The sequence below is a fragment of the Asparagus officinalis genome, chromosome 4, assembly GCF_001876935.1.
Source record: "Asparagus officinalis chromosome 4, Aspof.V1, whole genome shotgun sequence".
In the NCBI taxonomy this organism is placed as follows: Eukaryota; Viridiplantae; Streptophyta; class Magnoliopsida; order Asparagales; family Asparagaceae; genus Asparagus; species Asparagus officinalis.
In genome coordinates, this window is record NC_033797.1 from 27149047 (window position 1) to 27173749 (window position 24703).

At 40.5% G+C, this 24703-nt stretch overlaps 1 protein-coding gene across 1 annotated transcript in view; it reads left to right on the forward strand.

The window, feature by feature from the left end:
- The window catches only part of LOC109838393 (probable splicing factor, arginine/serine-rich 6), a 21097-nt gene extending 1276 nt beyond the window's left edge, over positions 1-19821 (forward strand). Inside the window, 1 exon segment of the mRNA XM_020406843.1 lies at positions 19364-19821. Within this exon segment, the coding sequence (XP_020262432.1) occupies positions 19364-19821 (458 nt within the window).

A 24703-nucleotide genomic window follows, 5' to 3' on the forward strand; every position in this document is an offset into this window, starting at 1 on the left:
GGCGGCGGGTACTGATGCGAGTTATCCAGTCTCTACTTGGATTGTTTTGCCTACCTTAGTTTTATTTACTCGCCTAGTTTAGTTTAGGTTTTTATTTGTGATTCAATGAATATGGCCTAGTCGCCTTGGATGTAAACGTTTCACAATTGCCAAAAGGTTGCTAACGATGGTTTGTATCCTCCTTTTGAATAATTTTTATTTTTAGACTTGTTCCCTTGCTGCACTTCGTATCTATACTGAGGTGCAGATGTTAGAGAGTATTGTTGTCCCCTTGGTTGAAGAAAACAAATTTTTATAAATCCTTATGCAGTAAGGCCTTGTTTTCCTCCAAAATTGTTGTTGTCGGATTGGATGAAATTGTTTTTCCTTCGTCTAGTGGGGATGCTATTTATTGATCATTGGCTCTACATTTATACAAGTAAGATGTGCAGGGGGGAGGTCAGCTGCTTTGGGTTTTTTTTTTAAATTAATAAAAGCTTCATGGAAATTCAAAAATTAATTTGGATTCTGCTAATTTTATTGATAAACAGATACGATGTTATATATTGATCATTTTGTAGTTCTGTTAGCTAGGATAGACCCCCAGTTGCTAAAAAATTTTGACTCGCAAAAGAATCGAAAAAGTTTACTAAGAGAATGTATTCGCACTTGGGTGAAGACCAAAGATGAATAGAGCCAAAGCTTGCAAGGTACTATTTGCAATTGGGTGACGCTACAATGGATCTGTTCGCAATTAACCCTATATTCTATTGACCAGAAAACATGTGGATACAAATCCCACGAATTGTCAACTATGATATCCGACATGATTATGGCGAGATACAACACATTGCCAACTAGGTTTCTATAAATATCGCCCCCACTTCCGCTTTTTCCATCTTTCATCGACTTGCTCATTCAACGAGTGTTCATGGGCTTGCATTCACTCGCACCTAATTCCTCCAAAATTGCTCTGGCATGTCTACTCGTGAGATCAACACGTCAACATCGTGATAGAGGTTTCACTAAAAAAAAAAAACGTAGCGTCATCTAAAATTCAGAAGATGTAAGTGCTAATAAAAAAGTTTAGAAGGTCCAAGTTGATACGTTGTCATAGAGACTTCATCTACACATTATAAGCCCTTTTTGATCCAATATCATCTTCTTTGTCTTGACGTGCATTATTTTTCTGTTATATCTCTTCCTGCATAGCTTTTTTTTTTTTTGAATTTATTTTGTTTTGTAATTTGCTTCCAATAATTTTTTTAGGCTCGGCTGAATAAAGATTACAGATCTCATAGACATCTCACAAAGATTACCATTCTTTTGAAGTTACTAATAGAAATCAAGGGGAATACAATTAGGGTTACAAATCTTACCAAAAACCCACAAATAAGCCCTCTTAATCTCTCCAAATGGCTCCAACAATAGAAGCCCCAAATCTTCTCTTTCTTCAGCTCAAAATCTTCTCCCTTAAACCCTAAAAACGAGTTAAGGATATTTATACAACTCTCAAACGAAACGGGTCTGGAACCCAGAATCAGCCCTAAACCGCTTCGGCGGTCGACCGTGAGACTGCCACGGTCAACCGCATCAACTCCAGAGACTTCCCCACAACAGCAGAACCTTCCGCGGTCGACCGTCACGGTCGACCGCCAGAGATCCAGAGGCACAGTGAGGTCCCGTGCACGACTTCGGTCGACCGCCAAAGACCCGCGATCGACCGCCAACCTGTCAAACTGCTATTCCTGAGCCCAAACCTGCTATTCTTGCCAATCCTACAAATCTTCACCTCAGCGAACGTTTTGCCAAAACTGAGCCGATACCAAACACCCTACGTATCAACCGGTAGCATCTGCAAGACTGCCTACGTATTCTCTTGCCCAAGGAATCAAGCCGAACGTAGTTCATCCAAATGGCCGCCAACGACCTCAACATCGAAGAATGTTCAATAAATTCAAACAATGACCAAACTTCACACCTGGAACCACTTTGGTCAACATATCAGCAGGGTTGTCCTTAGTGTGGACCTTCTCCAACGTGACATCACCATCATCCAATACATCACATACAAAATAAAATCTGACATCAATGTGCTTCGTGCGTGCATGGTAAACTTGGTTCTTCGCCAAATAGATAGCCGACATGCTATCACAATATACCTGAATGGTCTCCTGTACAATCCCCAAATCATCCAACAAACCATGTAGTCACAAAGCCTCTTTCACAGCTTCAGTCACCGCCATATACTCAGCATCCGTAGTAGAGAGCTACTGTAGACTGCAGAGTGCATCTCCAACACACCGGTGCACTAGCCAATGTAAAAACATAATCTGTAGTGGACCGACGCTTGTCAAGATCTTTGGCATAGTCTGAATCCACGTAGCCAATACAATCATGTTCTGTCTTATCATTCTTCTCAAATATCAAACCAACATCTACGGTACCATTAATATACCGTAGAATCCACTTCACGGCCTCCTAATGACCCTTGCCAGGGTTGTGCATGTACCTAAATACCATGCTCACCGCCTGTGATAAATCTGATCTCGTACACACCATAGCATACATCAAGCTACCCACTGCACTGGCGTATGAAACTTTGGACATGTAGTCCCGATCCTCCACTGAAACTGGTAACATCAAAGCTGAAAGCTTGAAGTGAGGAGCTAATGGAGTACTCACCACCTTGGTATTGCCCTTAAAACTAAATTTCTTCAGCATCTTCAGCAAGTAACTCCTCTGTGTAAGCTTCAATCTCCCTTTCACCCTGTCTCTCTCAATCTCCATACCCAATATCTTCTTAGCCTCTCACATGTCCTTCATCTCAAATTCAGATGACAGCTCATTTTTTTAATTTCCCTATAGCGGAAGTGTTCCTCGAGGCAATGAGCATATCATCAACATATAATAACAAGTAAATGTGCTCACCATCTTGCAGCTTGCACATATAAACACACGGGTCATAAGGGCTTCTCGTGTACCCTTGGCCAATCATAAAGCTATCAAAACTCTTGTACCCCTGTAACGGTGATTGCTTCAGTCTATAAAGAGATTTCTTTAATTTGCACACCAATTCTTCCCTTCCTGCAGTTTTGAACCCCCATGGGTTGGGTCATGTAGATCTCCTCATCTAAGTCTCCATGTAGAAAGGCCGTTTTCACGTCCATTTGGATCAAATCCAAATCCAGTTGTGCCACTAATGCCAATAGAATCCGAATCGACGAATGCTTCACAACGGGTAAAAACACCTCGTTGTAATCAACGCCCTCAAGCTGTGCATATCCCTTAGCAACTAATCTGACTTTGAACCGAATGTCCCCAATAGAAGATCACTCCTTCTTAGCATACACCCACTTGCAACCAATAGCTTTCTTACCCTTAGGTAGCTTTGTAAATTCCCAAGTGTCATTCTTCTGGAGAGATTGCATCTCCTCCTCTATAGCATTCCTCCACCTAATAGAATCAGGGCTAGACTCTGCCTCCTTGAATATGGAAGAAACCAAATCATCAACGACCTCCACTGATAAAGCATATTCCACCATGACATCATCATATCTAGCTGGCCGACGAATCACTCTCCTCGGTCTATCTGCTACAATGGACTCCAGAGTATGACCCTGCTTCTGAGCCTCACCATCCACTGTATCCTCCAAATGCCTAACTGTCATCTCATCTCCTCCCAGTATCACATCTGTAGGAGCCTCAATGGACACATTGCTATCTGGAGTGGGTGGAGTCACATCATCCTCCACCTGCTGTGATATCCCTCCTATCCGATCTTCCTCCACCTGCTAAGGAACTCGAGGCTTTATCATGTACGCCTCATCAAATGTGACATCTCTGCTAATGATCATCTTCTTGTCTTGTGGATCCCATAATTTAAAGCCTTTGACACCTTCTCTAAATCCCACAAAGATGACCTTCTTCACTCTCGGATTCAACTTTCCATCACTGACATGGAAATAAGCTGGCCACCCAAATATCCGAAACATCTCATAGTCACTAGCCATGGAACCATACCAACGCTCCATAGGAGTCTTCCCTTGTATCGCAGTGCACGATAACCTATTAACGAGATGTCTCGCATAAACCAACGCCTCGACCCAAAAGGATCTAGACAATCCACTCTGCGTCATCATACATTGCACCTTCTCCAGCAAGGCACAGTTCAATCTCTCAGCCACCCCATTCTGTTACAGTGTCTCTCTAACGGTGAAGTGTCTTTTAATGCCGTGATCCCGACAAAACTACAGAAATGGATCACTCTTATACTCTCCATCATTGTCTGAACGAAGAGTCTTCACCTTTCTACCTGTCTACAGGTCCACTTTCTTCTTCCACTTCACAAATATATCCAGGACCCCATGTTTATGCTTCATTGTATATACCCAATTTCTCCTGGAATAATCATCAATGAAAGTAACAAAATAATTTCCCCCACCAAGCGATGTGTGCTTGGAAGGACCCCAAACATCTGTGTGAATGTAATCCAATATACCTTGAGTGTTGTGAATAGCGGTGCCCAACTTCACTTTAGTCTTCTTCCCAAGTATGCAATGCTCACATAGCTTCATCTTATAGGTCTTTGCACCTTTCAATAGCCCCTATTTTGCCAATGGCTGTAGGGACTTATCACCTTTGTGTCCAAGTCTCATGTGCCATAGGGTGATAGTGTCCTCCTCTGTGGTGATAAAAACATCCAGACCCCCTGTAACTGTCTTGCCCTTCAAGTAGTATAGGTTGTTTTCCCTGACACCTCACATCACCACCATGGACCCCTTCATAACCTTCAATGTAGCATCCTCTAAGATCACTCTATAACCAGCTACCTCCAAAGTCTCAAGAGAAATTATGTTCTTTGTCAACTGTGGCACGAACCTCACTTCTTTCAATTCCCTAGTCACCCCGTCATGCATTCTGATCCGGACTGAGCCAATCCCACTAATAGGACAAACGTGATCGTTCCCCATGAGCATCACGTCCCTCCTTTCCAACTCCTCAAAGTTGGTAAACCAATCCGTCTTAGGGCAAATGTGAAATATAGCTCCAGAATCTAACATCCATTCCGTAGAGTCGGTATAACAAACAGACGGTAGTGCGGGATAAGAATAACTGGAAGAATCTGAATCTGAAGTGTCGCCAACAACTTTAGCAACATTCACCTCTGAAGCTTGTACAACTTTCCCCCTTTGCTTCCCGGCTCTATCCTTTAACTTTGGGCACTCATTCTTCCAATGTCCCTCTTCTTTGCAAAAGGCACATTGATTTCTACCAACACTCTTATGGCCACCCCTATTCTTAGATTTTGAGCGGTTAAACCTTTGACAGTTTGGACTATGATCACGAACTGCTAATGCATCTCCTGATGCTCTCTCGGAGGGTTCACCACCATTCTTCCTCAGCTCATAATTCACTAACGCCAAGGTCACCTCATTGTAGCTAACTGTAGTTCGTCCATTTATCATAGTGAGAACAAACGTACCAAAATCATCCTCCGGTAATGAACACAATAGTAACATTGCCTTGTCTTCATCCTCAACCATAATATCCACATTGGTTATATCCGAAATTAGCTTTGTGAAGTTGTTAACATGCTCCTGAATGGAAACTCCCCTCTTCAAGTTGAATTGGTAGAACCTCTTCTTCAAGTGAAGCCGATTCTCAATGCTCTTCGTCAAATATTTTTCATTGAGCATTTCCCACAATCTCTTTGCCGACGTCTCGTTTATCACATCATAAATGAGATCCGGCGTCAAGCATGACCGAATAACCCCACAAGCCCTACTATTCATTTTCTTCCAAACCTTATCTTCAACATCTTCGGGTTTCTCTTGTAGCTCAAGAGTCTTGTAGGTAATAAAAATTGCCTTTAATCCTTATCAGAGAAGTTCAGAACAAAACTGCTAAAACCTCACCCGAAATAGCAGAAAAAGGGAAAAATGTAGATATCTCCCAAACCGTAAGGAATTTGGCGAAACGGAGGAAGCGAACCTAAGCCTTCGGCTGGGTTCAGATGGCTCCATCTCGTCGAGATAGGCGATTTTCATATATAATTCGTCCAATTCCGACTTACGGTTTGAAAGTTACGGCCTATTCTTCGATCCATGCTATAGAGCTCGCCTAACGGCTTGAAGATCGCCTGCAGACCCAAGTCTGCCTGCAATCCCCAACTCTGCCTGCAGTCTCAAATCCGCCTGTAGACCCCAAGTCTGCCTGCAATCCCCAGCTCCGCCTGCAGACCCAAGTATGCCTGCAGTCCCAAGCTCGCTGCGGTCCCAGCTCGCCTGCAGTTGAAGCTCGCCTACAGCTCGAAGTTCGCCTGCACGATCAAGCTCGCCCGCAGACCCAAGTCTGCCTGCAGACCCAAGCTCGCGAGGACAAACCTTCCTTATTTTCCGTGATATGAGGGTAGGGGGCACAATACTCCAGGCCCGTCAGATGGCCATCCACAGTACGAATGAGCGGACAGGCGTCGAAACAGCCTGCACCCTCATAAATTCAGCTTACCTCACTTGTCCAAGCAGAAGGGAGGGCCGCCGGCGCTCAGTGAGTTGGCCATATCCACTCGAGTATCTGACAGCCGCTGTCACGCATACGAGGAGGGGCTTTCCCATTCCTAAGTGACGTGATGTAAAACATGGCTCCTCGAATGACCGCTCCTGTTGCAGGTGAACAACAGGATATCTCTGAATGACGTGTGGTCACATCCCATAATTCAAGGAGCAGTCAAGCTATCTCCCTCACCTCTATTAGTGGTCAAATCCCATGAATCAAGGGATGGCCCATGTCATCCCTTGCCTATTAAAACCCATCTTCAGCCAGCATGAAAAGGGGATTGGCTGTTGCATATTCTGCTGGCTAATCTCCCAAAGGTTGAACCTGGACCTTTGCCAAAGGCTCCCTCATTTGAGAACTGAAGCTCCGGCAGCAACTTCGATCGGATCGTCCAAAGGAAGCAGACTCGGCACAAGCACCGAGCGAGGCGTCCTATCGCCACCGAGGAACCCACGTTAAACAAGGAGGGCATTCCCTCCGCTTCTGTTATAAACATTTGATTATTAGTTTGTAATAAGCTGTTATTATCAATACAAACGAAGTTCCCTATTTTCGAGAGATCAAAATTTACACCTACAGAAGATGGCGACCACAGTGGGAGAATCCGTTCATTCAGATAAATTGGTGGTGGCGCAGTTTGACGAAGTTGTTGCAGGAACTACTATTGAGTCCCTTGTGATCAAATTCGAGGGGTACTTACAATCGTCCTCTTCTGGCGACAGTACATCTCGCGATGGCTGCAGAGTCGTGCAGGTGGCCCAGCCCCAAGGGGCCGAGGCAACCAAGCCTGAGGGATCTGCCCAAGCCGAGGCAGGGGGTTCTTTTCCCCCCAAACCAGTTGAGGCCGAGCCGAGATTCGAGAATGCGGGTCTAGGAGCTGCTGGGTAGGTCGATGAACGATCCTCGCAGACCCCTGTGCAAAAGGAATCAACCATTCGTGTCGACGCAGACTACGCCTCCGCCGTCGACATGAACGCTCCTCGTTCAAAAAGATCCAAACAGCGGCGACGAAAAGCACTCACTCGTCTCGAGGCACAATCCCTCATCCCCTACGACAGCCTGAATTATTATTCAGGCTGGAGAGGAATCAACCTCTTGAGCCAGGTTCCCATTTTTGGCGAACCGCTCAAATCAGGCGAGCCTAGAAGTTTAGGCGAGCCCAGCAGTTTAGGCGAGCCCATCTCTTTGAGCCAGGTTCCCAGTTTCGGCGAACCGCTCAAATCAGGCGAGCCTAACGGTTTAGGTGAGCCCAACCTCTTGAGCAAGGTTCCCATTTTTTGCGAACCGTTCAAATCGGGCAAGCCTAGCAGTTTAGGCAAGCCCCACTCTGTGAGCAAGGTGCTCAATTTTAGCGAACCAAGGGCGTCTGGCGAACTCTGCAGTTCAAGAGGGCTTCGTCAAACAAGCGGACTTCACCAAGCTCGCCTGACGGCCCAAGATCACCAGAAAGGCGAAGCAACAGCTCGCCAGATAGGCGCAGGCACACTGTACCAATCTCGCCTCTCCTGAGCGAGAAGAAGAGGAAGAGAGAGGACTTCGCGGGCTTCGCATAAATCCTTGAAGCACAAAGAGCGGGTGCCTACTCCTTCTCACTCCTCATCCGAGTCATCTAGAGGAGCGTCATCTTCGGGCCATAACCCAAGAGACAAGAGGTTTGACGATCTCCAAAGTCAACTCGACGCCTTGAAGCTCCAGAAGCATGTGAACAAGCTGGGGGTTGTCAGACCGTATCCAATTGAATGGGATGTGGTCTCCTACCCGGCAAAGTTCGAGCCGCTGGACCTCCTACAGTTCAATGGCAAGGGTTCTCCTACCCAGCACATCTACTACTTCCAGGCGCAAACTGGACACATAGTGGGAAACGATCCCATTATGACTCGATTGTTCATTGGTACCCTCAAGGGGGTCACTTTTGAATGGTTTCACAGATTGAAGCCCGGGTCCATCACCTGCTGGAAGGATATGGAAAGGCTCTTCGTGGCCAGAATCTTCGACGATGACACAGAAGTATCTATAGCCACCCTGCTAACTGTGAAGCAGAGGAGGACAGAGTCTATAAGCAACTTTGTCAAGAGATTCAGAAACCGATCGCTGCATTCCCGCGATCGAGTTTCCGAGGCCACACTCATCGAGATGTGCCGGAACAATCTCTCCATCAGCGTTCTGTCCAATATGGGCGCTGTTGAAGCTCGCTCATGGAAAGACTTACTCCGCCAAGGAGAACAAGTCGAGAGCATGCTCAAGCATATGGGTGACGAAGAGCCGCATGAATTTCGAGGAGATGATGACCAAGATGCCTTGGTAGTGGAGACCATTTCCTCATATCCTACGATTTCCCCCGTTGATCCTCTTCAATAGGACGGTGGGCCCACAAAACTATCAAGTTAACTGTTACCTCTGATAGTCATTTCTCCATCAGTCTCATTTAACTTGACGATGGATCTTTTAAAACTATCAAGTTAACTATTAATAGTCGCTCTAATCGCGACAATCTTGTCAAAGTTAACACTACACCTCTGACAATCTCCCGTCGATCCTCTTCAATAGGACGACGGGCCTACAAAGCTATCACGTTAACAATCACCTCTGATAGTTCCCTTACACTCCGACAAGTACACGCGTATAAACTGCTTCTTCTGATCCTCCAACTGGTATAAGAGGTTAAACTATTCCCTATACTTCCACTTCTTGAGCCAGGTTCCTAGTACGGGCGAACCGCTCAAATCAGGCGAGCCTAACAGTTAGGCGAGCTCCACTTCTTGTCAAAACAGGCGAGACTAGCAGTTCAGGTGGGCTGCATCAAACTCCCACTTGGTCAAACCTTCAGATAGTTAGGACCAAAGCCACAATCCCCCGCCAATCCTCTTCAATAGGATGGCGGGACCCCCACTGTCATGTTAACGGTCACCTCTGACAAAATCAACTTACCAATCCTCTTCAAAAGGATGGTAGGTCCTCAAAGTCGCTCCGATCGCGGCAATCCCTATCATGTTAACGATTACCTCTGATAGCCGACACCATCATTCCCGCAAATGATGTTGTCCAATCAATCGTCACACTCATACGTCCCTGAACGATTTGATTCTCCCAGCACCGTCTTTCCCATAAAAGGCGTTGTTGTTTGATAGTGGCCTACTATGCGATGTGCTGCTATTTCAGGGTTCGTCTTTGCCCCAAGAGAAGACAAATCAGGGTTCGTCTTCATCTTTGCCCTAAGATAAGCTTCCCCCTTATACTCCAACTGGTGTATGAGTCTAAACTGCCCCCTTATACTCCAACTGGTGCATGAGTCTAAACTGCCCCCTTACACTCCAACTGGTGCATGAGTCTAAACTGCTCCTACCCTCCGACTGGTATACGAGGTTAAACTGCTCCCTTAAATCCAAACGCCTCGAAAGGCTAAGGATAGAGGAGAAATTTTAGCATTGAGCCTAAGAGAGACTCCTCGACAACTTACCATGCTAAGGGCAAGAGCATGGCTAGTCCAACTCAAACGGCAGTTGGTAAAGACAAATCAAGTCCGTTGATAGCTGAGGGTTTGCTCAAAATCCTAGAAGGCGATCATCAGCTGCGAGCGAAGAGGTCAGCTTCACCAAGCTTGTTGGAGGGCTCCTCACTCCATCTGAGCGGGGATCACTTTACGGGTCTTCATATCCAAAGTGTTCCAGACCCCATGCGGTCCGATTCAGGTCTGAAAACTTTGGAGGGGGTTTTGTAGGCAATAAAAATTGCCTTTAAATCCTTATCAGAGAAGTTCAGAACAAAACTGCTAAAACCTCACCCGAAATAGCGAAAAAGGGGAAAACGCAGATATCTCCCAAACCGTAAGGAATTTGGCGAAACGGAGGAAGCGAACCGAAGCCTTCGGCTGGGTTCGGATGGCTCCATCTCGTCGAGATAGGCAATTTTCATATATAATTCGTCCAATTCCGACTTACGGTTTGAAAGTTACGGCCTATTCTTCGATCCATGCTATAGAGCTCGCTGCCTGCACTCCTGAGCTCACCTGCAGACCCAGTTCGCCTGCAAGATCGCCTGCAGACCCAAGTATGCCTGCAGTCCCAAGCTCGCCTGCAGACTCAGCTCGCCTGCAGACCCAAGTCTGCCTGCTCGCCTGCGGTCCCAGCTCGCCTGCAGTTGAAGCTCGCCTACAGCTCGAAGTTCGCCTGCACGATCAAGCTCGCCCGCAGACCCAAGTGTGCCTGCAGACCTAAGTCTGCCTGCAGTCCCAAGCTCGCGAGGACAAACCTTCCTTATTTTTCCGTGATGTGAGGGTAGGGGGCACAATACTCCAGGCCCGTCAGATGGCCGTCCACAGTACGAATGAGCGGACAGGCGCCGAAACAGCCTGCACCCTCATAAATTCAGCTTACCTCACTTGTCCAAGCAGAAGGGAGGGCCGCCGACGCTCAGTGAGTTGGCCATATCCACTCGAGTATCTGACAGCCGCTGTCACGCATACGAGGAGGGGTTTTCCCATTCCTAAGTGGCGTGATGTAAAACATGGCTCCTCGAATGACCGCTCCTGTTGCAGGGGATGAACAGCAGGACGTCTCCGAACAACGTGTGGTCACATCCCATAATTCAAGGAGCAGTCAAGCTGTCTCCCTCACGTGGTCAAATCCCATGAATCAAGGGATGGCCCATGTCATCCCTTGCCTGTTAAAACCCATCTTCAGCAGCATGAAGAAGGGGGGATTGGCCGTTGCATATTCTGCTGGCTAATCTCCCAAAGGTTGAACCTGGACCTTTGCCAAAGGCTCCCTCATTTGAGAACTGAAGCTCCGGCAGCAACTTCGATCGGATCGTCCAAGGGAAGCAGACTCGGCACGAGCACCGAGCGAGGCATCCTATCGCTACCGAGGAACCCACGTTAAACAAGGAGGGCATTCCCTCCGCTTCTGTTGTAAACATTTGATTATTAATTTGTAATAAGCTGTTATTATCAATACAAATGAAGTTCCCTGTTTTCGGGAGATCAAAATTTACACCTACAAGTCTCCTCCAAATTTTGTGCATCTAAGACGTCCATTACTTGACACCTCCACAAACCAAAATTAATCTTGCCGTCGAACTTCGGGACATCAATCTTAGTATTATTGATGCTCAAACTTTGAATCGCCTTCGTCAAAGCCGACCCCGATATGCTTGTAGTACTTGAGCTAGACTTGCTTGTTTCACCCATATTGTAGATCTACCTCTCCAAACAAGAATCCAACAGCGAATCCTTCGAACAAACTCCCAAATCAAACCCGGAGCTCTAATACCACTTGTTGTGCGCGGCGGAAGCCGATTCGACAAATCAATAGCACACACAAGAACAATAATAGACCACAATAGCACAAGCCACACTCAATCACAGCAAGAACACACAATATACGTGGTTTGGCAAATTGCCTACGTCCACGGGGCAAGGAGGGGGGAGTTTTACTAATAGAAATCAAGGGAAATACAATTAGGGTTACAAATCTTACCAAAAACCCACAAATAAGCCCTCTTAATCTCTCCAAATAGCTCCTACAATAGAAGCCCCAAATCTCCTCTTTCTTCAGCTCAAAATCTTCTCCCTTAAACCCTAAAAATGAGTTAAGGGTATTTATACAACTCCTAAACGAAACAGGTCTGGAACCTAGAATCAGCCCAAAACCACTTTGGCAGTCGACTGTGACGGTCGACCGCGTAGGTATCGCGATCGACTGCCACGGTCGACCGCATCAACTCCAGAGACTTCCCCACAACAGCAGAAACTTTCACAGTTGACCGTCACGGTCGACCGCCAGAGATCCAGAGGCACAGTGAGGTCCTGTGCACGACTTCGGTCGACCGCCAAAGACCCGCAGTCGATCGCCAACCTGTCAAACTGCTATTCCTGAGCCCAAACCTGCTATTTTTTCCAATACTAAGGGGGGGTTGTAATGGAGGAGAAGGGTACTACTAAAAAAAGAATATTAGATAAGGATAATTTTATCATTTTATCAAGATGGTTTTTAAAGAGATGAAATAACATGTAAGGTTATTTATGTGAATTTATATATTTTCCTTCCTCTTACTTTGTTAAACTTCACAAATAGGGTGAAATAAGTTCTTCTTGGTTCCTCTTACTAAATTCCTAAACAAGTTTTGTATGTTTCCTTAACTTCTCTTATATTATATTGAGTTAACTTCCCTTCATTAGGAGCAAATTCAAATCAGCCCTAAGATAATAGGATAAGAGTTTAATCCGATGTGAAGATCTTAAAAACACTTAGTAGATATGTTAATATGTACAGCTTCAGTCTGAAAACCTTTTTTTTTAATTCATGTCGATGTACCATGTTTTTGTTATCTCCACAACAATTACATTATTTCTTTCTGGTACTCTATTTTATTGTTTTGATATATATTCTTCATTATCTTCATCTTCGGAAATAAAAAATCAAACTATTTTAACTTTTACAAATAACCACTTTCCTTCTCGAGACGTTCTTAGATTTCTCTAAGATGGAGAGAATTTCACTCTTTTGACTTATGAAAAATATTTATATATCATATAGGTAAAATCATCAATAAAAAGGGATTTGTTATGAAATAATATGGATGTTTATTTAGTTTCCCAAGAAGTTAATATTCCCCTAGTACATTAATCTTCTTCCTAGAACAACACAATGCATGTTCTTGAAAGACCAAGAAGTTAATATTCCCCTAGTACATTAATCTTCTTCCTAGAACAACACAATGCATGTTCTTGAAAGACTAAGTTCATTTCTTCCTAGAACAACACAATGCATGTTCTTGAAAGACTAAGTTCATGAATGAGTAATTAATATGATTCAGTATCATCATCTTAGTTTGTATATAAATAGAGGTATTCCTACATCACTTTGTAATAGCAATAAAGAACAAATGAAATAAAATTTCTCTCTACTTCTCGTCTACCTTTTCTTCTCTACTTTATTAGTTTCACAACACGTTATCAGTACGAGACTCTACCATTGAAACAATCTTCTTCAAGTCCATCAGATTCATCGTTGGGCACGTGTTGATATTTTGGATAAACTTTCGAGGTATAATTTCTCTTTCCAATTCAATTCATTTTTCACTATGACTAACCTTACAAAATAAGAATTTACGCCACTTGATATTTATGAAAAGAACTACTTATCTTGGATGTTAGATGTTGAAATACATCTTGCTGCAAAAGGCCTTGAAAATACTATTATGGAAGAAAATGAGACATCAAATCAAGACCGTGTTAAAGCTATGATTTTCCTTCGCCATCATTTGGATGAAAGATTAAAAACTGAATCTCTAACTGTGAAAGATCCACTTACTATGTGGAATAATTTGAAGGAGATATTTAACCACCTGAAGTTGGTCGTTCTCCCAAAAACCCGGTATGACTGGCTTCACTTAAGGCTACAAGATTTTAAATCAATCAATGAGTATAATTCTGCAATGTATAAAATTACCTCTCAATTGCAATTATGTGGAGAAAATGTCACTAATGATGATATGTTAGAAAAAACATTCTTCATCTTTCATGCCTCGAATATGCTCCTGCATCAGCAATATCAAGAGAGAGGATTTAAGAAATACTCTGAATTGATTTCATTCCTTCTTTTGGCTGAACAAAATAATAAATTATTATTAAAAAATCATGAATCCCGACCTACTGGTGCTAACTCACTCCCTAAAGCGAATGCAACTCAATCTCAAAATCATGGTCGTGGGCGTGGACTTGACCATGGGCCTGTCCATCCGGGCCGGCCCGGCCTGGCCCGGCCCGAAAATCCGGGCTCGGGCCGGGCAAAACCGGGACCCGGACCCGGACCCGGGTACCCCGGGCCGGGTCCGGGCCCGGGACCCGGACCCGGGTACCCCGGGCCGGGTCCGGGCCCGGGCCCAGGCCCGACCGGGCCTGGTTCCGGGCTAGCCCGGCTGATTTTCTTTTTTTTATTTTTTCCCAAAATTTTTTAATTTTATTTAAATTTTAAATTATAAAAAAAAGATAAGAAAAATAATAAAAATAATAATTTTATTAATTACTTAAAATGACATAAATTACAAATAAAAAATGATAAAAACAAATTCTTTATTAATAACTAATAAATCATTTACAAATTACAAGTACAAATTTATTTTGGAATTAATCGCATCACAATAGATAAGTAAATCCCAACTAGGTTGGCACCTACTCACCTATATCACTATCATTTGCAATTATTTCCAAAATAATTCTTTACAAATTTTAAGCTAAGATATAAAAACTACAATCTATTCTTTATATCTATCTGCTAGTCCCAATTCTTCAAATTTATCTTCAATTCCAGCCATCCGATCGATGCCTTGCGTTCGCTTCTCGTACCTCCACCAATCTTGTAGGCACATCACCGCTTGTACAGTATATGGATCCAAGCATGTCCTGTGATCGTCGATCAAACGACCTGCTGTGCTGAAGGCGGATTCCGAAGCTACCGTCGAAACCTGCACTGTTAGTAAGTCACGAACCATGGTGAAAAGTATAGGATATGAAACTGATCCATATACTTTCCACCATTGTAAAATATCTAAAGCATTTCCTTGACATCTAACTAAAGAAGCAGAAAAATATTCATCTATTTCAGAAACCTCCGATGATGATGATCCAAGTCCAGATCCACCTGTTAGCTCAGCTACCACTGCATACCTATCAAAACTTACACTTTTACCTCGGGCTCGGGATGAGCTCGAAGAAACCGAACCTGTAGACTGTTGTGCAGCTACACCATGTCTAGCTGCATACTCATCATATAAGGTTTTAAAATAATTTCTAATAACTAAATGATGAGTAGTAGCAGTAAGGGTGGTTCCATCATCTAAGTCTATAACCTGTCCACCATACAATAACTGTAACAAACTTCGAAGGCCAATATCCTTCAAGCATGGATCAATAAGAACCCCCAAACCAAAAATATGAGGAATAGGCCTAAAGTACTTATTAAATTTGCTCTCCATTTCAAAAATCATAGGTCCAAAAGTAGCATCCATACGATATTTATCAAAAAAATTTTGAATATTTAAAATTTGTAAAGCAGCTAAAGTAATGGTTGGATAATAACAGTCAGATAATAATATTGTAGCATCATAAAAAACTTATAACATTTTATTTAAATTACATATAAATGTCCATTCATCTTCAGTTATTCCATAAGTGCTACCAGAACTAGAACTAGAAGCATAATAGTTTAGAAAATCAGTTATAATGTCTTTATATTCTATTGCTACACTTAACATGTGGAATTCCACCTATGGTCAACATCTTTTGGAATTAGTCTAGGCTTTACATTTTTTTTTTACAAAATTGTTTCCATCTTTTAAGTCTTTGTTCAGAAGCACTATGCATGTAAGCAACTGTTCTAACCTTTTCTATCATGGGTTTAATTTCAGTAAATGTACTTTGAACAATTAAATTTAAAATATGACAGATGCACCTAATACGAAAAAGATCACCATGACATGGCAATGATAAAGATGATATGATAAAATCAACAGCTACATTGTTATTACTTGCATTATCTAGTGAAAGAGAAAATATTCTTTCTGAAATTTTTAATTTTATAAGTTCTTCAATTATTAAATTTGCAATATTAGCACCAGTATGTGACTCTTCTATTGCAATAAAAGAAACAACTCTTTTAAACATTTGCCAATTTTCATCAATCCAGTGTGCTGTGATACATAAATATCCAGTTTGTGCTCTAGATGTCCAAATATCAGAAGTTAAAGAAAATTTACAGTTTAAATTTTTAAAATAAGAAATTATTTTTTCTTGTTCTTGCTGATAATATTTTAAAATATCACGTTGACAGGTTTGACGAGAAATTTTTTTAAATGTAGGATAAAAACCATCTCTAAACATATCTTCAAATTCATCATCTTCTACTAATTTAAAAGGAAGGTTTTTAAGAATGATAAACTTGATTATGCATTTTCTGGCTCTGGCAGCGTCATAGTTCCAACTACCGAGACTACCAAAAGAGGAGGATTGAGAAATCATAGATTATCGGATATCACCTTGAGGAGTCTGGCCTTTGTTGTGTTTATCTAAATGGCGTTTGAGATGGTTGGTGCCGCTCTTATGATGAGCTTGAAAAATCTTGCCGCACAATGCACACTTAGCCTTCTGGGTGAGGATCCTACCGTGTTCATCCTTGGTGACGTCGATCTTCTCGTAAAAAATCCACACATCGGATCTTGGCCTTTTAGGAGCTCTTGGTGCAGATTCGTCGCCACCGGATTCAGGATTAACTTCGGTAGGAGTAGACCCAGTAGGAGGACTCATAGTAGGAGGACTCATTTCAGGATCGGCAGATAGGTTTTGCTCTTCATAATCAGATCCGGAAGCTATTTGATGAAAGGATTAGAAAGTATAAATAAGAGAGTATAAGAGTATAAGAGAGAGTATAAGAGTATAAGAGAGAAGAGATGAGTTTTTGGTGTGAAGAAAACAAATAAAACCCCCCCTCTATTTATAGAACCAGCCCCTTAAGCAAATGACCAAAATAACCTCACACCTGTTTCGGCCCGGGCCGGGCGTCGTTGAGCCAGCCCGGACCCGGGCCCGGAACCCGGCCTGGCCCGGATTTTCGGGCCGAGGCCGGGCCGGGCTCCGGGCCGGCGGGTATTTTGGACAGCCCTACATGACCGTGAAGGAGGCCAAGGACATAGTCGTTATTGTGGACGAGGTCGTGGTAGATATGTGCCTTATAATCACAATGATCATAACCATGGCAAAAGACAAAACAACCCCCAGAAGTGGGACAATAATGATAAAAAAATGAAGAAAAGAAACATTATGAGGAAATATGCTACCGGTGTGGAATAGAAGGCCATTGGTCCCGTACCTGTCGTACGATAAAACATCTTGTTGATCTCTATCAGGCATCATTAAAATGGAAAGGCAAAAATGCCAAAACAAATTTTATTGATCAAAATAATGTTTATGATGATCTTGATGATATCACACACCTCAATGTAGTTGATTTCCTTTGAGCAATCTGAAGTTGCGAAATGATCCCATGATAAATACCCGACATTTTGAATTTTGTTATTTTTGCATCTTTTATGTAATTTTCTTTATGAATTTTGTAATTTATGTACTTTATTTATATTTACTTTTGTTTGTAATTTTCTTTGTTGTTTCTTCCTGAAGAAGAAATAGATGCCAAATATTTAGGATCAAACAATGGTGATGATAATACTTGTCTCATTGATAGTGCTACTACACACACTATACTTAAAAACATGAAGTATTTTTCTCATTTAAAAATGGAAGAAACAAAATTGAAAAAATAAATGTTAACACAATAAGTGGTAGTGCTAAATTGATTGATGGCTCCGGAAGAGCCACTGTATTTCTCCTCGAAGGAACTAAAATTATCATAAATAATGTACTACTCTCGATAAAGTCTCAAAGAAATTTGCTAAGTTTTAAAGATATCCGTCGAAATGGATATCATATCGAGACGATAAATGAGATAAATGGTGAATACTTATTGATTACAAATACCATTTCTGAGAAGAAATGCGTATTAGAAAAGTTGTCTTCTCTATCTTGAATACTTATTGATTACAAATACCATTTCTGAGAAGAAATGCGTATTAGAAAAGTTGTCTTCTCTATCTTTTGGTTTATATTATACAAAAATAAGTGTCTGAGAAGAAATGCGTATTAGAAAAGTTGTCTTCTCTATCTTTTGGTTTATATTATACAAAAATAAGTGCAACTAAAATGTATCACCTTGAAGACCAGAAGTCTACTAATCTCAATGATTTTATGATTTGGCATGATCGTCTTGGACATCCTGGTTCTCTAATGATGAGGCGAATAATTACAAATTCACATGGCCATTCATTGAAAAATAAAAAAAATACTAAATTCTAATAAATTCTCAGTGTTGCTTGCTCCCAAGGAAAGTTAATTGTTAGACTATCACCAACGAAAGTGGGAACTGCATCCCCGGCATTTCTAGAACGAATTCATGGTGATATATGTGAGCCTGTAGATCCACCATGTGGATCATTTAGATATTTTATTGTGCTAATTAATGCATCAACAAGATGGTCACATGTAAGTTTATTATCTAGTCGCAACCTAGAGTTTGCGAGATTGCTTGCTCAGATAATTAAATTACAAGCACAATTTCCTGATTATCCCATTAAGAAAATTCATCTAGATAATGCTGGTGAGTATTCATCATATGCCTTTGATGATTATTGCATGGCTATTGGATAGGTGTTGAACATCCTGTAGCTCATGTTCATAAACAAAATGGTCTAGCCGAATCATTTATTAAACGACTTTAATTAATTGCAAGACCATTGTTAATGAGGTCTAAACTTCATTTATCTGCTTGGGGACATGCTATATTACATGCAACAACACTTGTGAGAATTAGGCCGATAAGTTATCATATTTGTTCTCCCTTACAATTAGTTCTTGGTCACGAGCCTAATATTTCTTATTTAAGAAATTTTGGTTGTGCGGTATATGTTCCTATTGCACCGCCTCAACGTACTAAAATGTGCCTCAAAGAAGATTGGGGATATATGTCGGGTATGAATTACTTTCTATAATTAAATATGTTAAATCATTAACAGGTGATTTATTTACTACAAGATTTCTAGATTGTCATTTTAATGAATCACATTTCCCGACATTAGGGGGAGGTAAAGATCAACCGAAAAAGGAAATTACTTGGAAAATATCATTAGATTTTCTTGATCCTCGTACAAAAGAATGTGAACTGGAAGTTCAAAGGATTATACATTTACAAAAAATTGCAAACTAATTACCGGATGCTTTTAGTGATTCTAGAAGAATTACTAAATAGCATATTTCAGCAGAAAATTAATGCTCCGATTAAAATTGATATCCCAAAAGGACAAAGTAAAAGTACTAACGAATCTAAAGCACGCTTGAAGTGTGGTAGACCTCTTGGTTCCAAAGATAAGAATCCTCGAAAGAAAAGAGGATCGAATGATCAAAATATTGCTAATGACAAAATTCAACCTCCTGAAGAGGTCGCTCTTGAAGAGCCAACTCCTGAAGAAAATAAAACTTTAATAAATTTTGTTATTATGGGAAAGTGTTGGAACCGAAGAGAAGTAATTGTCAATAATACATTTGCATATAATGTAGCACTTGATATTATGGAAGATGACGAGGATCATGAACCCAGATCGGTTGATGAATGTTGGCCAAGAAATGATTGGTCAAAATGGAAAGATGTGATCCAATCTGAATTAGATTCACTGGCTAAATGAAAAGTTTTTGGTTCTGTAGTCCAAACACCTGAAGGTGTAAAGCCAGTAGGATATAAATGGGTATTTGTGAGAAAAAGAAATGAGAAAAATAAAATTGTGAGATATAAAGCAAGACTTGTAGCCTAAGGATTTTCACAAAGACCGGGATTTGATTATGATGAGACATATTCTCCAGTAATGGATGGAATTACATTTAGATATCTTGTGAGTTTAGCAGTATATGAAAAACTTGATATGCGTCTGATGAACGTAGTCACTGCTTATTTATATGAAACATTAGATAATGATATCTATATGAAAATCCCTGAAGGATTTTTAGCATGCCTAAAGCATATAAATCAAATCCTAGAGTGTAGACGTCAAAAAATTGCCTATAGATCATCGTACGTAGCTCAAGATAGAGAGAAGACGATAAATGTTATCATCTAAGTTACAGAGGATCATCCAAAGCTATAGATCAACTAAAGAATGCACAAGAAGCACATCACACAAGTTTCAAGGCATAAAATGAGCTTATAGCTTTCGAGATAGTAACAACTGTCTCGAAAACTATGGAGAAGCCAACACGCTTCCGAGATAGTTACAACTATCTTAAAAACTATGAAGAAGCCAACACGCTTCCGAGGCACTTACAACTGTCTCAGAAGCATAAAGGAAGTCACCACTTCTGAGACACTCACAACTAACTCGGAAGCTAAGGGGAGAGAATGACAATTTTCTTAAGATTTGTGCGTACCACGTGGCTCCATAACTGCCAAAAATCGTGTTTGAACGTGGAGGAGTAGTTACAAGCGGGAATCACACCCGCAATCGCAAGAATCATGACATTAAAATGTGTTTAAAACAGTTACAAAATAGTTGAAATGAAGCATGCTTCCAAGAAAGTTGTAACTGTCTCGAAAATGGAAAGCCAACCATGCTTTCGAGACAGTTACAACTGTCTCGGAAATGAAACTTCTTCGACGTGATTTATTTTCGACTTCTGACTTCAGTTATTGTTCCTAAGAGCTATAAATACCCCTTTAGGATCATTACTGACGGGATCCAAGCAGAGAGAGCAGATTGAGTAGAGAACTTGAGCATTTTGGAGCGTTCATCTCAAGAGAGAGTCTTCATCAAATTCGAGTACAACCAGCAACTTTGGGATTCCTTAAGATCTAAGCTTCGACTTGATCTTGAGAAGAGTGTTCATATTACATCGATAAGATATTCACTTATCTTTTTCTTACTTCTAAACGAAGCAAGAATCTCAAATAGCCTTCACGGTTCAATCAAAATTTATGAATCGGTGGTCTACGGGCTAACGCACCCCCGACACAGGCAAAGATCCCGCGCAAGCAACGATCCAAACAACGATCCTGCGTGTATTTCTAAGAATCTTGTAATTTGATTTTTATTATAAAGAGTAGTTTTACAAAGCACTAAGCTCACTCTTTTGTATTCATTATAATCGATAAACAGTTATAATGAATTTTAAAACAGAACTTGTTCCTGACGCAAACATAAAGAAATGTACTCTATTAAGTTGTAAATATCTTTGTATGGACTCAAGCAATCCGGACAAATATGGTATAACCGTCTTAGTGAATGTTTAGTCAAAGAAGATTATACAAATGACCTTATATGTCCATGTGTTTTCATAAAGAGGAATGAGTCAAATTTTGTAATCATTGCTGTATATGTTGATGATCTTAATCTGATTGGAACTCCTAAAGAGCTCCAAAAGGTGATTGAATATTTGAAGAAAGAATTTGAGATCAAAGATTTTGGTAATAACTAAATTTTGCCTTGGTTTACAAATTGAGCATTTAGAAAATGGGATTTTTGTTCACCAAACTGTTTATACCCAGAAGGTATTAAAACAGTTCTATATGGATAAAGCACATCCATTAAGTACCCCAATGGTTGTCAGGTCACTTGATCCTGCTAAAGATCCTTTTCGACCAAAAGAAGGAGATGAAGAGATTTTTGATCCTGAAGTACCATATCTCAGTTCAATAGGTGCACTAATGTATCTTGTTAATTGTATAAGACCAGATATATCATTTTTTGTGAATTTATTAGTAAGATTTAGTTTATCTCCTACAAAACGACATTGGAACGGTATAAAGCATATTTTTCGCTATCTCCAAGGAATAATTGCTCTTGGCTTATTTTATTCTTATAACTCTCGACCTGAATTGCTTGGATATGTTGATGCTGGGTATTTATCTGACCTGCATAAAACAATGTCTCAAACTGGTTATTTATTTACATGTGGTGACACCGCTATTTCATGACGATCTATGAAACAATCAATTGCTGCCACTTTTTCGAATCATGCTGAAATAATTACAATTCATAAAGCCAGTCGAGAATGTATTTGGCTAAGATCAATGATCCACTATATCCGGAAGAATAGTGGATTGTTTCCTGAAAATAAAAATCCTCCGACTATTTTGTTTGAAGACAATGCAGCTTGTATAGCTCAATTAAAAGGAGGATATATTAAAGGAGATAGAACGAAACACATTTCACCAAAATTCTTCTTTACACATGATTTGCAAAAGAATTGTGAAATCGTTGTGCAACAAATTCAATCGAGTGATAATCTGACAGATTTATTCACCAAGGCATTGCCGACTGTAACTTTTGAGAAATTGGTAAAAAATATTAGAATGTGTCGGTTGAAAGATCTCATATGATATTTGAATCAGGGGGAGAAACTAATACACAAGAATAGTGTATTATTTTTTCTTCACTAGGATTTTTTTCCCACTGGGTTTTTCCTAGTAAGGTTTTAACAAGGCATATTCTTTGAGTAATGTTGAACATCCAAGGGGGAGTGTTATGAAATAATGTGGATGTCCATTTAGTTTTCTAAGAAATTGATATTCCCCTAGTACATTAATCTTTTTCCTAGAACAACACAATGCATGTTCTTGAATGACTAAGCTCATGAATGAGTAATTAATATGATTCATGTATCATCATCTTAGTTTGTATATAAATAGAGGTATTCCTACCTCACTTTGTAATAGCAATGAAGAACGAATAAAATAAAATTTCTCTCTACTTCTAGTATACCTTTTCTTCTCTACTTCATTAGTTTCACAATAGGATTATACCTATTCCCGGTTTGATTTGATGAGAAATGCAAAGCCGGCAAAAATGATAACGGGGTTGTAACTTAATTATTCAGCATGTTATCGCCAGAAACTTCATAATTCTACGAGTTATTAAATAAGCTGGTTAATCTTGGGCATTGCTTTCCATTTATTAAAAACGCATCAAACTTATAATTTATAAACCCTTGGCATTATAGGACTGTAATTGGTTGCGAAAAATAGCCTCAATTCTTAAAATATCACACCTCAAAGCATGATAACGTCATGCTAACCTTGCTTTATCTCCAAGGGGAAAAAGGACAATTCAATTGAAAAGCCATGAAGCATGTTATTTATTCATGGGCCAAAGTACAAACACCCTAAACCCTATCCTCGATTCCTCATGCAAAATTATGGGTTGAATGGGAACCAGTTATCTACAGTAGGTCATCTTTTATGTTAAACACCTAACTATTTGTCAGATTACTTGCTTTTCAGTGGCATGTGTCACTAAGGGGCTGTTTGGTTCGGGGACGCGCCCTAAATACTTGGAGCAGGAATCCCATCAGAACGTGCCTACATGGCTCCTATGTTATCGGTGCTCTGACAAGATTTCTACTCAACTGTTTGCTACGTCTGGAAAACAAAGGGATAGAGATCCTCGACGTTCTTGGTCATAGAGATATTGTACGACTCATCAGTAACACATCCCCACTCTGTAAATCCAATGAATGATGTTTTTTACATAAATTATCTAAAAAAACTTTTAATTGTGGGATCCAATTAATAAGCCAATATAATTGATCCACATAACCAATTATAGGCATTCTCGACAATAAAAATGTAGAGAATCTCCTATCTCAAATCAAAACTAGACCTTATCTACTTTTAGCTGTGTTTTTGTTGAGCTGAATTTGTTTTGAATGAAAGTGTGAAAGAACACAATACCCGAAGGCCGAAGATATGATATATGCTAAATTTAAAATGAATCACAACAAAACGTTAAAAAATTATGGCGTCTTTCACCAGTGTTTAGTAGTGGAGATATATATACTTCATTTCTTTATTTGTTTGCATGTGAAAATTTCTTTCCTTAACTAATTTTCCCACAAATTCCTCTTTATTTATTAATTAATTATTATATTTATGCTTTTCATCTGCTAAGGTTATTTATTGTTAAAAAACATTGTCTATCTTTTCGATTTAAGAGCCAAGGTTTATAACATTTTTTTTATTAATTTGGTATCAAACAACTTTGCTATTTAAGCTGTCGTTACTCTTTCTTGTCAAAGTCATTTCTTGTACAATAAATAGGTGGATCCTTGACTATGTGAACGCTGCCCTCTAATAAATGACACTCTTCTTTCGTTGTTTCTTTTTCTTAGTCTATAAAATGCAATAAACACATTGTCGTGTTTTTGCATATGTATTTGTGTTTCCAACGTAACGAAATAAAGCTTCTCTCGTATTAAAAAAAAAAAAAGAGTTACCTACCAAAATATTGTTTTATCAATTTAAAAAAAAAGGAAAATAAACCTATGTAAAATTTTTATACCTCTTAAGTCCTCATAGACAACCGAAAAACTCCCTCTCCTCAAAATAAATAAATGTAAAACACAAAAATGTAGGACCTTCGATATATCAATAAATATGTGAAGATGTTAACTATTCCCACAGATAAGGCAAAACACAGGGGTCCAGATGCAAAAAAGTCCCAACACTATAGCCCATTTTTCTATAAATACCCCTTCCTGCTCGGCCCTCGTTTTTTCTCTTTCCTTTCCGGGTTTTCTCAA